This window comes from Danio rerio, chromosome 16 (assembly GCF_049306965.1).
Source record: "Danio rerio strain Tuebingen ecotype United States chromosome 16, GRCz12tu, whole genome shotgun sequence".
In the NCBI taxonomy this organism is placed as follows: domain Eukaryota; kingdom Metazoa; phylum Chordata; class Actinopteri; order Cypriniformes; family Danionidae; genus Danio; species Danio rerio.
Genome location: NC_133191.1, coordinates 20,613,674 through 20,630,000, shown reverse-complemented (window position 1 = coordinate 20,630,000; position 16,327 = coordinate 20,613,674). Strand labels below are relative to the sequence as shown.

General features: G+C 39.3%; 1 protein-coding gene across 1 annotated transcript in view; it reads left to right on the top strand.

The window, feature by feature from the left end:
- The window catches only part of si:dkey-233k19.3, a 199,529-nt gene that overhangs the window by 92,981 nt on the left and 90,221 nt on the right, over positions 1-16,327 (top strand). The window contains exons 47-52 of the mRNA XM_009292264.5: positions 4,183-4,348; positions 4,433-4,535; positions 8,162-8,401; positions 8,495-8,656; positions 11,012-11,208; positions 11,290-11,452. Coding sequence (XP_009290539.2) covers positions 4,183-4,348; positions 4,433-4,535; positions 8,162-8,401; positions 8,495-8,656; positions 11,012-11,208; positions 11,290-11,452 — 1,031 coding nt within the window. The remainder of the gene's footprint in view (positions 1-4,182; positions 4,349-4,432; positions 4,536-8,161; positions 8,402-8,494; positions 8,657-11,011; positions 11,209-11,289; positions 11,453-16,327) is intronic.

Genomic DNA, 16,327 nt, shown 5'->3' with positions numbered 1-16,327 from the left:
TTATTTGGAAATTTATTCCCACGCCGCAAGAAATCTAGTCAGGTCCCGCAGCTCCAGCGGGAATGCAGGCCTCTAATTTGAAGCAAAGATAATATAATACATTCAGAAATGAATTTAATTTGATACCTTTTCTAAATATTAACATTTAATAAATATTAAAAACATTTAAGGATTTAAGATGCTAGTGATCATTAAATGCCTCATAACAGGCTTGTGAAACGGGTCCATTGCTGGACAGTGTTGAGTGAAGCGTTACAAAACAAATGTATTATAGTAATGTATTACTTTTTTCCTGTAACTCATGTAAGGCATTACTAACACATTTTCAGTAATATTTTACCCGGTGACAACGCAGTAGTGATGTAGGTGCTGTCGCCTCACAGCAAGAAGGTCGCTGGGTCAGCTGACGTTTCTTTGTGGAGTTTGCATGTTCTCCCTGCGTTCGTGTGGGTTTCCTCTGGGTGCTCCGGTTTCCCCCACAATCCAAAGACATGCAGTACAGGTGAATTGGATAGGCTAAATTGTCCGTAGTGTATGAGTGTGAATGAGTGTGTGTGGATCTTTTTCAGAGACTGGTTGCGGCCGGAAGGTATTGCGGCGTAAAAATGTGCTGGAAAAGTTGGCGGTTTATTGAGTTGTGGCGACCCTGAATTAATAAAGGGACTAAGCTGAAAGGAAAATTAATTAAATGAATTTTACTCGGTACATGTTCAGTAACGCTTGTGTTACAACAAACTTTTCGCCCGCAAGACAATAACAAATAAAAAAAAAACACAAGTTCTATTTTCTGTTCGTGATTAGTAGGAATGCTACTTAGCCCACAGTTTAATACATACCTCGTTTTTTTTTACACGGTTTTCGGTTCAGTTCAATTCTCATGGCTTGACACTTGCATTTTTTTATTCTATAGGCAATAGATACAGTAAGAGGTTAAGGAGAACAAAGTAAAAAAAAATTATTGGAATACTCATTTTGTTCTACTTAAAAGCCAAGAAAAGTACAGTAGTTCCTTGCGTATTGTATAAAAAAACACTAAATCTAGAACATGTACAAACTGGGAAACGCATAAAATCCCACACTTTGAAAATAAACATACATGTGATGTTAATAAAGATAAATTGGCCTTTTTAAATAAACTTATTTGTACTTAAGTAAACATAAATAAACTCATGTGCCAATCTCGGTGCTGAAAAAAAATGCGACACTGTAGTCTGTAACGCGGATCGAGTGCTTTTATAAAATGACAAAAGCCCACATTTCCCAAAAACGGCTGCAAATCTTTAGCAACAAACAGCCGCATTTCCTTTGTTATTTTTATCTGTCTCTCGGGACCAGTTGGGTATGTTTGCTTTAAAGATTCAACGAGGGACTGTTGCTATTTGGAGGACTTTATTACCTTCTGCTATCCTGCCTTCAGACAGTGATATTGCTGGGTGATGGCACTGCAGATGTGCAGTCATGGTTGTACATGTAAAACATTGCTTGCACAGTTATTTTTTGTTCACTGTTTTTTTCTTTTATTGGCATTACACTTACCATCAAAACCGAAATGTCCTCACACCGCAGATTTGAAAGACACCAACGCTTTCTCGTACTGTTGCCTCACTTCACCAGTGCTTCCTCATACTGTTGCCTCAGGCTCACTTCACCGCCGCTCACCATGTTAAAGTGTGGAATGATGGTCAAGCTCCCCCTAACTTCTGAGCATAGTGATTGGATATTTACTTGCGGGGAGGAATTTCCTCATCTCAGCTCATGGATTTAGAGACACACACAGTCAATTCGGAGAGATATAAAACGCAGATATAAAAAAGAAAGTAGATTCGCAAGATGGACAAACGCGCACATTCACAAGTCAAGAGCGCATTCATGTAATACGAGCGAGCAAATTTTTTGCTCACATGCTGGATTCCTCTGTTCATGGACAAAACTGCTTGCAAGCTTTCAATATAAGCTGCTTGCGCACAAAACTTCGCACGAGCACTCGAAACACTGGCTGCTCACGGGAGAATGATCTGTTCTCACTCCGTCAGATGATGCAGACTCAAAATTTGTGCCTTGTGTTTCCTCTTCCTTTCGTGCTTTTGCTCTCCAGAGATCCTCCTGTTAAATTGGTCTTCCCAAGAATGTTGGTTTGGTTTATGTATTAAAATATAAAAATTATGGTAATAAGCCAAAAGCAGCAGAAATGAAGTTTCTCTCAGTCAGTGGATTAATTTAGTCTTTTTAGAGGCATATAGTCCTAGATCTCTGTTTGATCTGTTTTCTTTTCAAGCAGTTAGGCAATGTTTAGCCTATATGATCATTGCTATGGCCTAAAATGAGATTAAGGGGTTGGTCCTCTAATTGCACTTTATCTTGAGAAAGCTATGTTCATCATGCTGACTTTGTGCATGACAGTTTTGTGTTGTGAATAATTTGAATTTAAAGCAAATAAAATTATGGCAACAATAAGAAAAAAAAAAATCTGCATCTTGTCATGGCATTGAAGTTTTCATATAGGCTAATATATCTAATATCTAATATGAAAATGCCCAAGCTGTTCACAGATATTGCCAGATAATTACATTACCTCTACCATACTTTTAACAGACTTAGATAATTTGTGATTCTGGCTGTACTCCTTTCTTGCATTGTCTTGAGACTTCAAGTCGCCAAGTATATATTGTTAGTAGCCTGCATAGGTCAGTCATTATGCTACATCTAATCGCTTTCTACTGGATGTAAAATGCTGTGCAGTACATTTGGTCATTTTAGAATTTTAAGTTGTAATTCTGCAGTCATTTTGGTGAGAGTAACTAAAAAGTAATATAAGAGTCATGTAACATATTGCAAGTCTGAGACAGTAATATTGTAAGAGATTACTTTTAAATAACATAAACAAGTAATCTGTAATGTATTACAGTTTGGAAGTAGCTTGCACAACACTGTTGCTGGAAATAAATGGAAGACAAATTTGACAGATTTAAGTTACAATGGCCATTCTGACGTGAAAAATGAGTTTGATTTAGTAGGTCATGTAAATTCAGGTTTTTAGTCAGTAAAATCGGGGAAAAGTCATGGAATTTGACTGAAAGTAGGTACCCTAAGAGAAGATTTCATTAAAATATCTTGATCTGTGTGGATAAATATGTTTTAAAGCAATTTTTGGCACATAAATACAGTATAAATACATGAATAAAAAGCATTTTTTTCTCTTAATTAAAATTTTTTTTTTAATTCTAATAAATTTCATTATGCAATCAATTGCTGTGATAGCAAAGCTGAATTATCAGCAGTGATTACTTTAGTCCACAGTGTCACATAATATTTCAGAAATCTCTCAGATATTCTGATTTAGTGCTTGCTCATTATCGTTTATTATTGGTAATGGCAATAGTAATTCAAATTGCTTTACATAAACAGGAAAAACAGAAAAAAATATAAGAAAATGAAACAAAAAAAATTGATTAAAACCATTATAAACATATTAAAATGTGATAAAACAGGTCATAAAAGGATAAAAAATAAAAGAAAGGCAAAATAGTGCGATCTGTCGGACATAGCTCAGTGCTACATTATTATTATTTAATTTGAAAAGTGCATGCTTGCTATGCTTGTTTTTTTTTTTAAGAATAGGGAGTTTTAAAAATTTGTATTAAAAATAGAGTAACATTATACTGTAAACGTCTTTTCTTCAAAAAAAGAAAAAAAGAGAGAGAGAAATTAACCCTCAGTGTGATGACAGTTTCCATAATCGAAAATATATTTCCATATATTTTATTTAAAATATTTAAAATATATGTTTTTCAGCATATTGAACTGATTTATGATTCTGAACAATCATGTAACACTAAATTTTGCTGAAAAATTCAGCATAGGTTCCACAGAGAATAAAACAAATCTTAAAATATACAATAATAAAAAATTATTTAAAAAATAATATTTTACATTCTAATAATATATATTTACAAATAACAGCTTTTACATTATTTTTTGTACCAAAAAATACAAACTAGGTGAAGTTGCTTTTCAAAAGATTATTTGCTCCACATTTTGACTGCTAACATTTGTCAGCATTTTGCAACACCTTTATAGCATCCTTACCCCATTAGCATTAGCCACAAGGCTTCTTTAATAATTGTGTATTTTTTGTATTTACAGTTCTTCTAAAATGGCTCTTGATTTTGTTGTGATTATCAGAGGAGATGGAGAAACCCCTGGAGAGGAAGGCTGGCAGGAGCTTCGCACCGCCGAGAAACAAGAGACTTCTCTATTTCATTGATGACATGAACATGGCAGCCGTGGACAGTTATGGGACGTCCCAACCACACGCTCTTATTCGCCAACATCTGGATTATCAGCACTGGTGATGTGACGAAAGCATTTCTTTGATTTATTCAACAAATTTGTAACATCCTTGCTCTAACATTATTTGTTCTCTCGTTTCTAGGTATGACAGCCAGAAGTTAACAATGAAAGACATAAACAACACTGATTATGTGTCTTGTATGAATCCAACATCAGGGAGTTTCACAATCAACCCCAGATTGCAGGTACAATATTTGAGATTCACCTGTAGGAGCTTTTTATTAAGCATTTACAGGATTCTGCAGCTTGAATTTTGTTTAATGTAATATTGTGTTTTTTAGTGCCACACAAGCAGGAATGACTCTTGAATTGATTCAAACTTTAAGGGGCACCTTCATCTTTTGTAAACTGTTTGAACAAACTTGTAGGTATTGTGTGTCCACAGTCATATTGGGGTGATATAAAAACAATAAGTCTATTTTTTTAATTTCCTGATGTTAAAATAAGATCTATTCTTTACTGACACCATGTCAGTACAAAGAAGATGCTTCAGTCCCGGTTTGTGGACTTTAAATCAGGTTTATTTTGTACATTAACATAATGAATATCCATACAGTGGTGGATATTAACATGTATCCTGTTACATTTGCCCTGCAAAAACAGTTCAAAGTTAAATGTGTGCGCTGTGTGTGTATGTGCATGAACTTTGCAACAATATTGTGTGTGACTCATCATTGCAGAAAGGCTTGAATTAACTCCATAACAAATAAATCAAATAATTATTGGGGAAGTTCTTACTGTTGTATTTCTCACAAAAATTACATGAGATCTACTTCCTTCATGTCTGTCATGGTGCTGTTTATCTAACTCAGCCAGAGATTGAGACAGGCACGTGGGAACGGTGGGTGGGGAGAACTAGCATTAAAGGCACAGGCAACAAAAGTAGCTACATAATTTTCAGAGCAGAAAATTCCAATATTCCGAAAGGTATAATATATAATCTGATGGGTGTTTTGAGATTACAGTTTACTGACACATTCTGGAGACATAAAAGCATTGTCTTAAATCTTGAAAAGAGATAAAATAGGTGCTGCTTAAAATATAGAAAATCTAAATTTTACTATCTCAAAAATATTTTATTATAGTGCTTTTAATTATATGTAACATAAACTTGTCATACACACTATATAGTTAGTATTTGCCAATATTGTTACCAGGGCTTGACATTAACTTTTTTGATGACCAGCAACTGTGGATAGTAGATTTCAAACATTACTAGCCACTCGCCATTTTCACTAGCCACAATTTTGTTGTTTGGAAAATATATTTTATATGAATAAATGAGACTTTGACATTATAAAATTACTTAATTTAGACATTGTGTTATGTCCACATGCCTCTTCATTCATTTGACTTTTTGTGTATGTTGTATATGAGCTTGCTTACTGTGCATGAGCAAATGAGTTGTCGCATCGCAGTTAGTTTTTATTTCACATGACTTTTTTGGGCTCAAATGAGGGATTGACCTAATTTATCTCTGATCACAGCAAAAAACAATAATTGTTTCTCAGCCACACATTTAAAATGTGTCAAAACAAGCAAAGTCTAGCTGCATATATATTTATTCAACAAAACTTTTCTTTTTTTTTAATTGACATTTAAAAAAAAAAAATTCTCATGTATCTAAAATATGCACAGTAATTTGTTCTGGCTGAAGGTCCCACATCAGCAGTTAAACATAAATGGGGAGTTAATCTCATATTAAAGCAATGTTATTGTAAAGGATGATAAATAAACAAAAAATGCAAAAGAAACCAGGCAAAAACACCTAATATTTAAAGGTGCAGTAGGTGATATGCCAAAATGCTAAGCAGTTAGCATATTATCTTTGGACACAGGGAGGGACTGTGTTTCAAAGCCACGCCTCCAAAAAATCTCAAACGCGCGCATCGCGACACGACAGCAGACAACCCAGTTCATGTCATTCACCAGTTAGAAATGTAGTTAGTGGTTGGCCCGTGGCATGCAGGAATTACACTTACTTCTAAGCCACACCCATTATAACCCATTCATAATACAACACACTCTACATCAGCTTTGGGGGACTAAAATAGTTTTAAAACATAACAATACCGGTCTAACAGAAATACTTTAGCCATGGTGTCATCCTTCCTTCAGCATGCAAAAGTAACTCCAATATTGACTCAGGATTTTCAAAAGTTTCAATTTAGCATTTGATTTTACCGCCACTGTGATTGTGTTGTGTGCACGTGTTGTGAACGCGCGGTGCTCATGAACATTGGAACATGGATGAACATTTTTTTGTTTTGTGCCTTACCCAGAATATACAAATACATATAAACACATTTAGATCATTTACTTTAATGATTACCATTTTCTGAAGATATTTTTTTTCAAACACTGAAGATTTGCTCTTCAAAATTAAACCACACTGAACTGAACTAAACTGAACTTCAACATAAAACTGAACTGACACTGTTTCAATTTACTATAATCTTCTATGTGAAGCTGCTTTGACACATTCTATTTCATAAAAGCACTAGAAATAAAGATGAATTGAATTGAATTGAACAACCTTTGAAAATAATGCAGTAAATGATCAAAATTATTGTTATCAAGATTGTAACAATTATTGTTATCAAAAAGTGCTGTGTTGTGTTGTGTGTATTGGTTTAAATACTAATAGGTTGATCATTATCATTATACATAGTACAGTTGTATTAATTGAAATAATTATATAAAATGTTTGTAGTGTATTATAAATTAATTTTACATAGGAGTGAAGAGGTAAACCATATACAAATATGGTTAAATATGGTTCATTAGTTAAGTATGCAACACAGTAAGAAAGAGTGTGCTTGGTCAATATATGGTATCATAAAAAAGAAAAAGATTGATTACTCGGTTGTTAGTCTAAACATTTTTCTAATAAAAAATAAAGACACAAAAGTAATAAAAAACCTAAAAAATCTCAGAATTACCAGAAAATATTTAGAATTCTAACTTTATTATTTTTTAAACAATTTTAAACTTTTCATTATTTTTTTATAAATTGTGAAGCAAAAATCTGAATTGATTGAAGGTAAAAAGTTGCCAAGGTTAATTGCCATGTACTATAATTTTACAGAAAGGGTTAAAACAAAGATTTCTTTAAAATTCAAAGTAATTATTAAAAAAATTWTATATATATATATATATATATATATATATATATATATATATATATATATATATATATATATATATATATATATATATATATATATATATATATATATATATATATATTTATTTATTTATTTTATTTTTTTATGAGGATTTTTACAGTAGTGCCCAAAATTATTATAACACTAGAATTTTCACTTGTATTTTCAGCTAAAAATTTTTTTTTATGGTCAGTTATTTCTGTCTTTTGTAGTGGAGTGTCAGTCGGAAATGTTAGTTTATATTTTCAAACATTAAAATAATTGAATGAGATGTTTGAATGCACAAAGCGTCTGATAGCACCCATTTTGAAATGCATATAGAAACATAAATTGAAACATACATTTGTTTTTATCGATTTCAACTTCTAAAAACTAAATTAAATGAACCTTTAGCTTTATTCCTAGGTTTGTTAGTGCATAGGATTTTCAGGTAGCCTTGTTTCTTGAAGTGCTTTGAAGTTCTTTTAGATTTAATCAGTCTCAGTTAAACTAATATCACCCACTGACACACTACACCAAAACACAGAAATAACTGATTTTAAATAATTTTTCACTGAGGAAATTACTAGTGATCTAATCATTTTGTCCACCGTGTACTTTGACATTGGTAGAAATCCATGACAGATCTTTTTATTCTTCATCAGAGGCATTTCACAGTGTTAGCGGTCAGCTCACCCAGCCGTGAGACCCTCAGCTCTATCTACGGCTCCATTCTGAACATCCACCTGCAGATACTGCCGTTCAGCCCAGCTGTAATGAGGTGCAGTGCGTCTGTCCTGAAAGCAGCTTTAACCCTACATGAAAGAGTCCTCCAGCACTTCCTCCCTTCCTCCTCCAAGTTTTATCATCTCTTCAACTTGTGGGATTTGTCTCGGATCTTCCAGGTTAGCATTAGCTTTTGTGCACGGTTGCTTAAACTGTAAATAAACTGAATTATTTAATACTTTGTACCTGTGTGTTTATGTTTGGGCTTCTAGGGTCTCCTGTTCTCCAGGCCAGAGTGTGTTAAACGGGGTGCAGATCTATTTCAGCTTTGGATCCATGAATCCAGAAGAGTGTATTCAGATCGTTTTTCTGAACCATCAGACCTTCAGATGTTCCTTAGGTTTCAGGTGGACATTGCACGACAGGCTTCAGAGGTAAATCAGTGAATTAAAGCAGGTTTATTGATGTTAAACTTTGATTTATTTTCTTTCCAAAGTGTGCATCGATGTATTTAATACATTTTTAATTTAAATTAGACATTTATTTATTTGATTGCTATGTTTTCTATGTAGCGTAATGCAAAATGAATCTGACATTAGTTGTCATGGATCAAAATATACAAATTGCATTTCTGAATTGAAAATATAACTTAAAGGTTTACTGTAGTGCATGAATTAGAAATGCATGGATATAAACATGCATGGATTTAAACATGCTAAGTGAAAAATGCTAAAGTTAGTTATTCTCCATTGAAAATGCGCATTTAGTGGGGGAATGTCTGTCTTTGTTTTGGTTTTTATAACCTGCTCACTGCCAGTTTAGCCAATTATATTTCACCACTCTTGGTTGCCTTGGTGGAAAACACGCATTGTAACACCGTGTAATACATATTAATCATCTTTAATATTATTAAAAGAACATGCTGAGTGACTGATATTTGTTAGTTTGCACTCAATTACTGTTCTAATGGAAAGTTTCAGTTATAATTATTTTATTTTCAACATCTGAGGTAAACTCTGCTGCTGCTTTTAGGATGACAATGCCTGTCATATAAAATGATATTCAAACTCACATTGGCTCACTGTGAGGCTGGTGCTCAGATCAGATTTTTAATTTTTTTTTTTTTTGCATAGCTGTTCACACTGCTGTTATAAAGGTGGCCAATATTAGACTTGCAGTGTGAACAGGTCATGGTCCTAAACTGACCTACATCCGTAAAAGAACAGTAACAGACAGCACAAAATATCTAACTATGCACACAATGTGTGGATACTGTATGAAGTAAGCACATTGCCAGATTAAGTATAATATGATTACTGCCCTTTTCACAGACCATGGAAAAAATAAGTGTCTTGTAATTGAAAACACTGATAATTTGTGATTTATGACAACTGTGGTGCGCGTCTTTCTGACGACCGTTGCAGTGAACTCATCAAGGGTGAATAGCTGCAGACTAAACTGTGAAGGCGGAGTTGGTTTAGGCTATCTCTGTTTGCAGTTATTTGATTTTACTTTTAACAGGCATGTGCACAAGGGGGATTTGGGTGCTAACAAGGAACAGTTTGGCCTTTAATTTTAATTTTTTTTTTTTTCACAATGAACAACCAACTTTCTGTGATAAAGTATTTGGCCTGTGTGCTGTTCTTCTATGCTGCTGAGTAGATGATGTTTGCAGCACAGAGGACGCATGTCACTCAAAGATTATGTAAATGTCACATAAAATTTGACTAACGTTTAAAATGCGGTCGCATTGCAAAACATTAGATCTGTGTCTGATTTAATACCACATTTGAAAGTGGCACAAATCTGAACTGAAAAGATCGGATTCCATGCGGTTTGGGCTGTTGGGCAAGTAGTCATTGATAGCATTTAGCACTAAAAAAACACATAATCAGTACCTGGTTAAATTATTAGTGGCTTATACTGCTGTTCAGCTCCATTTTCTAAAAATGTAAATTCACGGCGATGGTTTGGACCAAAACTTCTTGACTACAGAAAACATTTTTTTTTTTTTGTTGCGTGTAGTCTTGTGCTGGCAACCTACATTTGCATGGCAGAGGAGCCGGGTGAAAAGGGTCATTCATATATATATATATATATATATATATATTAAGGGTATAATGGTAAAAATCATGGTTTTATTCGATATATATATATATATATATATATATATATATATATATATATATATATATATATATATATATATATATATATATATATTTTTTTTTTTTTTTTTTTTCCTCATTTCTGACAAAACCCTTTACATTATGGTTCAGTTAGATAATGTTTTTACTAACATGAGCTAAGAGTGAACAATAATTGTACTACATTTATAAATTTTAGTTCACTATTATTTTGCATAATTAATGCAACGTGAGTTAACATGACCTTGAAATTAACACTTTATTTTCATTAACTAATGTTAATAAAGATGAATTATCACTGTAATAAATCTATTGTTTATTTGTTTTAATAATTACATTAACGAACAGTAACTAATGAAACCTTATTGTGGAGTCTTACCAAAAATGAACATCACAGCTGTTTCTAAATCTTTAATAAATAGACCAAAGCATACTTACTGTAAATATAATACATAAATGTCTTTAGTTTAAAGGAAGCATAATGATGTTATATTAAAAATGATACAATAAAATTAGATTAGATTGTTTCAATATGATTTTTTTTTCATTTTCTAAAATACATAAAAACTTGATCTAATAAAACTAGCTTACTATTTAAAAACAAACTATCAATTTAACAGTCATTCGTTGTATCTCTTAAAGGAAATAGAAGAAGACTCAGTGCTGTTTCAGGAGCCTGTAATATACCTGCACAGCAGTCTGGGCTCTGCTGAATCATCTTATAAGCCAGTATCAGGATGGGAGCATCTCACCTGTGTCCTCAATGACGCTCTCAACAACTACAATGAGCTCCACTCCACCATGAACCTGGTGCTGTTCCAGGAAGCCATGCAGCATGTGTGAGTGTGAAGTCTGCACTATGAGCTTTAATGAATACACATTTAACTGTAATTACACTTGCACATTTTTTTTTTGAGCAGTTGTCGGATCAGTCGCATCCTGGCCTGTCCGAGAGGCCATGCCCTGCTTATAGGTGTGGGTGGCAGTGGCAAACAGAGCCTGACCCGCCTTGCCGCACACCTCTCCAACATGGACGTGTTCCAGCCCAAACTCAGTAAGGGATACGGCATACAGGATCTGAAGGTATCCATGTCCTCTAAAGATGGACATTTTTCAAATGTATTCCTTTTCAATATTGAATGTAAAAAAAAAAAAAAAAAAAACATTTCCGATTGAGTATTTCAATTACGAAGTTATTTTTTGATCAAATGTTATTTTTGACAAAATTTAGCAAATGTCATCTTATGTAATAAAACACTATACAGGTATGTACAATCAAGCCTGAAATTATTCTGGCTTGACTGCATATTCTTATATCCTTTTATATAAATGTTATATGCTTCCATTATGTCCTGTTTGTTTTTAGGCTGATTTATACTTCTGGCGTCCAGTAATATGTGTGACCCATGGTGCCTGCCTTGCGTGTAGTAGTGCATTTATAGTTCTACATGCTGTTGTGTTGCTCTGGAATTTCCGAAATGCTAGTTGGCAGTAGGTTTTTATGTTCCTCTGTGTTGTGTTTCTTTGCGGGTATTTAGTTATTTCTGAACTTTACAAGTAGCTAAAACTCGCTCATTCCGAAGTGGGAACTAGCGGACGTGCAACAAGTTTAATCATAAGGTGAACACAAGGTTCCATCTGGAGCTCCTTTACGGGACTTGACACTTGCAAACACTCGCTACATCTGTCACGGTCTGGGGGCGGATGGAGAGGAGGCGAGGACCCAAATGCAGGAATTGAAGGTTTTATTAAGAAATGAAACAAAAACAAAACTCAAATCTCCCCATGTGGGGAAAAACACAACATTATCATACACTTAACTAGACAAGATCTGGAACTTGGCAAGACACACTAGGTTAGACCAGAAATCAGCAGACCTCATAGAACAGGGAAGGGAAGATCAACAATCAATAACGGACCAGCACAGAACAGAGCATACTAGGAGAATAAATAGGAAAGACAAACCAATAACCAGACAGGCGGACAGGTGAAAATGATAATTACAAACAAGGTAACAAGGTGGTGGGACAAGACAATAGACGGGAGAGCGCATGACACAGAGAGACAATACAAGCCATGCGCTCACATAACACAACACTGAAGCACACGACGAAAGCACGTGACCACAATGTAAACACCGAGCCACGTGCTTTGACAAAAGACGCAAGACACGAGCACACGATAAATGAAAACTCACCATGCGCTCACATATGCAGCATGCATGCTTCATCCCAGCGCCGACCAAAACCGAAACCAACAAGACTGAGACGCTGGGAATGAAACACCATGCTGCTGACAGACGAAAACACAAACACGAGTACAAGAGCGCACGCGTCTGAGGGACGCAGAGCGCGCGCGCGGCCGCGTCAAGCAGGAGCGCGCACACTCTGCGTACACCCACGACGGCGTGCGCGCACACAGAGACAGAAACAGGACCAGACACGAGTAGTGTCCGAGATCTGCCACCAAAACAAGAATTTACAAGATCAGAGTGGCAGAACCCTGACACTACCCCCCCCCAAAAGGGACGCCACCTGGCGTCCCTAAAGGGAACATCCAAGGTACAAGACAGACAAGAAACACCACAAGACAACAAAACAGGCAACATCAACAAACACAAGACAGGGAGGTGAACAGGCAAGACATGAAGGGGGGAGGGAGGGGAGCCAAGTCAGACCCAACAAGACAAACAAGGGAGGGATGGGAGGGCAAAACCAGGGAGGATCAGGAGGGACAGTCCAGGGTGGGTTCAGCGGGTCGGGAGCCCCGGCAGGGAACCAGGGTGAAGCCGGGTGATCCGTCCAGGGTGGAAGAGGGGAACACCAGGGAGGAGCAGGAGGGACGACCCAGGGAGAGTCTGTGAGGGGAAACAAGGCAGGAGGCCTGTAGAGAGCCGGTTGGGCTGGAGGCGACTTGACAAGAGCCGGCTGGACAGAAGGCCTGAGGGGAGCCGGCTGGACAGAAGGCCTGAGGGGAGCCGGCTGGACAGAAGGCCGCTGCTGGGGAGCCGGCAGGGCTGAAGGCGGCTGGGCTGAGGCTGGAGGCCTGTGGGGAGCCGGCTGGGCTGGAGGCCTGTGGGGAGCCGGCTGGGCTGGAGGCCTGTGGGGAGCCGGCTGGGCTGGAGGCCTGTGGGGAGCCGGCTGGGCTGGAGGCCTGTGGGGAGCCGGCTGGGCTGGAGGCCTGTGGGGAGCCGGCTGGGCTGGAGGCCTGTGGGGAGCCGGCTGGGCTGGAGACCAGAGGGGAGCCGGCAGGGCTGGAGACCAGAGGGGAGCCGGCAGGGCAGGGAGCCGGGCTGGGGCCGGCTGGACAAGACGTCTGGGTGGCGCCGGCAGGGCAAGGAGCCGGGCTGTGGCCGGCTGGGCAAGACGCCTGGGTGGCGCCGGCAGGGCCAGACGCCTGGGTGGCGCCGGCAGGGCCAGACGCCTGGGTGGCGCCGGCAGGGCCAGACGCCTGGGTGGCGCCGGCAGGGCTAGACGTTTGGTTGACGGCGGACGGGCAAGGAGCCGGACTGGGACCGACACTGGAGGGCGCTCAGGGGCTGGAGCCGACACTGGAGGGCGCTCAGGGGCTGGAGCCGACACTGGAGGGCGCTCAGGGGCTGGAGCCGACACTGGAGGGCGCTCAGGGGCTGGAGCCGACACTGGAGGGCGCTCAGGGGCTGGAGCCGACACTGGAGGGCGCTCAGGGGCTGGAGCCGACACTGGAGGGCGCTCAGGGGCTGGAGCCGACACTGGAGGGCGCTCTGGGGCTGGAGCCGACACTGGAGGGCGCTCAGGGGCTGGAGCCGACACTGGAGGGCGCTCAGGGGCTGGAGCCGACACTGGAGGGCGCTCAGGGGCTGGAGCCGACACTGGATGGCGCTCAGGGGCTGGAGCCGACACTGGAGGGCGCTCAGGGGCTGGAGCCGACACTGGAGGGCGCTCAGGGGCTGGAGCCGACACTGGAGGGCGCTCAGGGGCTGGAGCCGACACTGGAGGGTGCTCTGGGGCTGGAGCCGACACTGGAGGGCGCTCTGGGGCTGGAGCCGACACTGGAGGGCGCTCTGGGGCTGGAGCCGACACTGCAGCAGAGGTCTTCCTCTTTAACCTCTGCTTCTGAGTGCGGGTCAGCCCTTGAGGGCTGGGCATGGGCTGGGAGGCGGCGCTGGTGGTGGTGGTGCGAGGAATCCTCTTCTCCTGAAGGATCCCTTTCTCCTGCTGCTGAACCATGTGATCAATAAACTGCTTGTATGACCAGCTCACCATTCTCTGGATCTGCAGAGGAAGAAGGGGCTTGTCCAGAGCAAAATTAAGGTTGGTCATAAGCAGCCAGTCATTCAAATTCAGACCCTCAGCTGCCATGCGGAATTTCTCCGCAAACTCCTCCAAGTTTGAGCCACGTTGCTGCAGTGACTGCAAAAGCAGCCACTTAGAAACACGGCTAGCGAAGGAGCCATCTTCATTCCGCTGGGTCCTCATTCTGGCTGGTCCGTTCTGTCACGGTCTGGGGGCGGATGGAGAGGAGGCGAGGACCCAAATGCAGGAATTGAAGGTTTTATTAAGAAATGAAACAAAAACAAAACTCAAATCTCCCCATGTGGGGAAAAACACAACATTATCATACACTTAACTAGACAAGATCTGGAACTTGGCAAGACACACTAGGTTAGACCAGAAATCAGCAGACCTCATAGAACAGGGAAGGGAAGATCAACAATCAATAACGGACCAGCACAGAACAGAGCATACTAGGAGAATAAATAGGAAAGACAAACCAATAACCAGACAGGCGGACAGGTGAAAATGATAATTACAAACAAGGTAACAAGGTGGTGGGACAAGACAATAGACGGGAGAGCGCATGACACAGAGAGACAATACAAGCCATGCGCTCACATAACACAACACTGAAGCACACGACGAAAGCACGTGACCACAATGTAAACACCGAGCCACGTGCTTTGACAAAAGACGCAAGACACGAGCACACGATAAATGAAAACTCACCATGCGCTCACATATGCAGCATGCATGCTTCATCCCAGCGCCGACCAAAACCGAAACCAACAAGACTGAGACGCTGGGAATGAAACACCATGCTGCTGACAGACGAAAACACAAACACGAGTACAAGAGCGCACGCGTCTGAGGGACGCAGAGCGCGCGCGCGGCCGCGTCAAGCAGGAGCGCGCACACTCTGCGTACACCCACGACGGCGTGCGCGCACACAGAGACAGAAACAGGACCAGACACGAGTAGTGTCCGAGATCTGCCACCAAAACAAGAATTTACAAGATCAGAGTGGCAGAACCCTGACAACATCGGGCTTTTGGCTCTCAGCACCACCCACACTCGTCACTGGTACCAAGCCGGCCTATCACAAAGTTTGCGCTACGAGTAGTGTGATCTGTAGTTACATCTTTTTAAGTGTGCACATTAGCGTTGGCATCAGCCATGACGAGGCTGTGTGAAGGCTGCATGAAGGCTGTGCCGGACCATACATATGTGCTTGAAGCAGAAGTATAAATCAGCCTGTAGTTGAAAACAATAATTGTGTGCTGTTTTTTTTTTGTTTTTTTTTGTAAATAAGTAAATAACAAAATTATTAATACAGACTTAAAGCACATAAAAACAGCTATTCTCTCAATAAAATCCAAGTTAGCCATTTAGCAACAAAGCTAGAGTTACCGAGCAGACAGGAGCCCTGCCCATGATGCAAATCTGCATCTATTGTAAAGGGAAATTGATGCGCGAATGAAGCAAGTTAACTCAAAATGTTCAAAATGCGTCTATTTACATGCAAATAGCGCAATTTATTTGCATGTTCCGCATCTGGTGTGAACACATCATAAGAGAGATAGTTAATAAGTCACATTACATTTATTACATCAGAGTTGATTTAGCAAATGCCATCCATCATTCGTTATTCACCTTAACCTTTTTGCGTAAGCCTACAAAACCCCTTATAAGCATATAACAT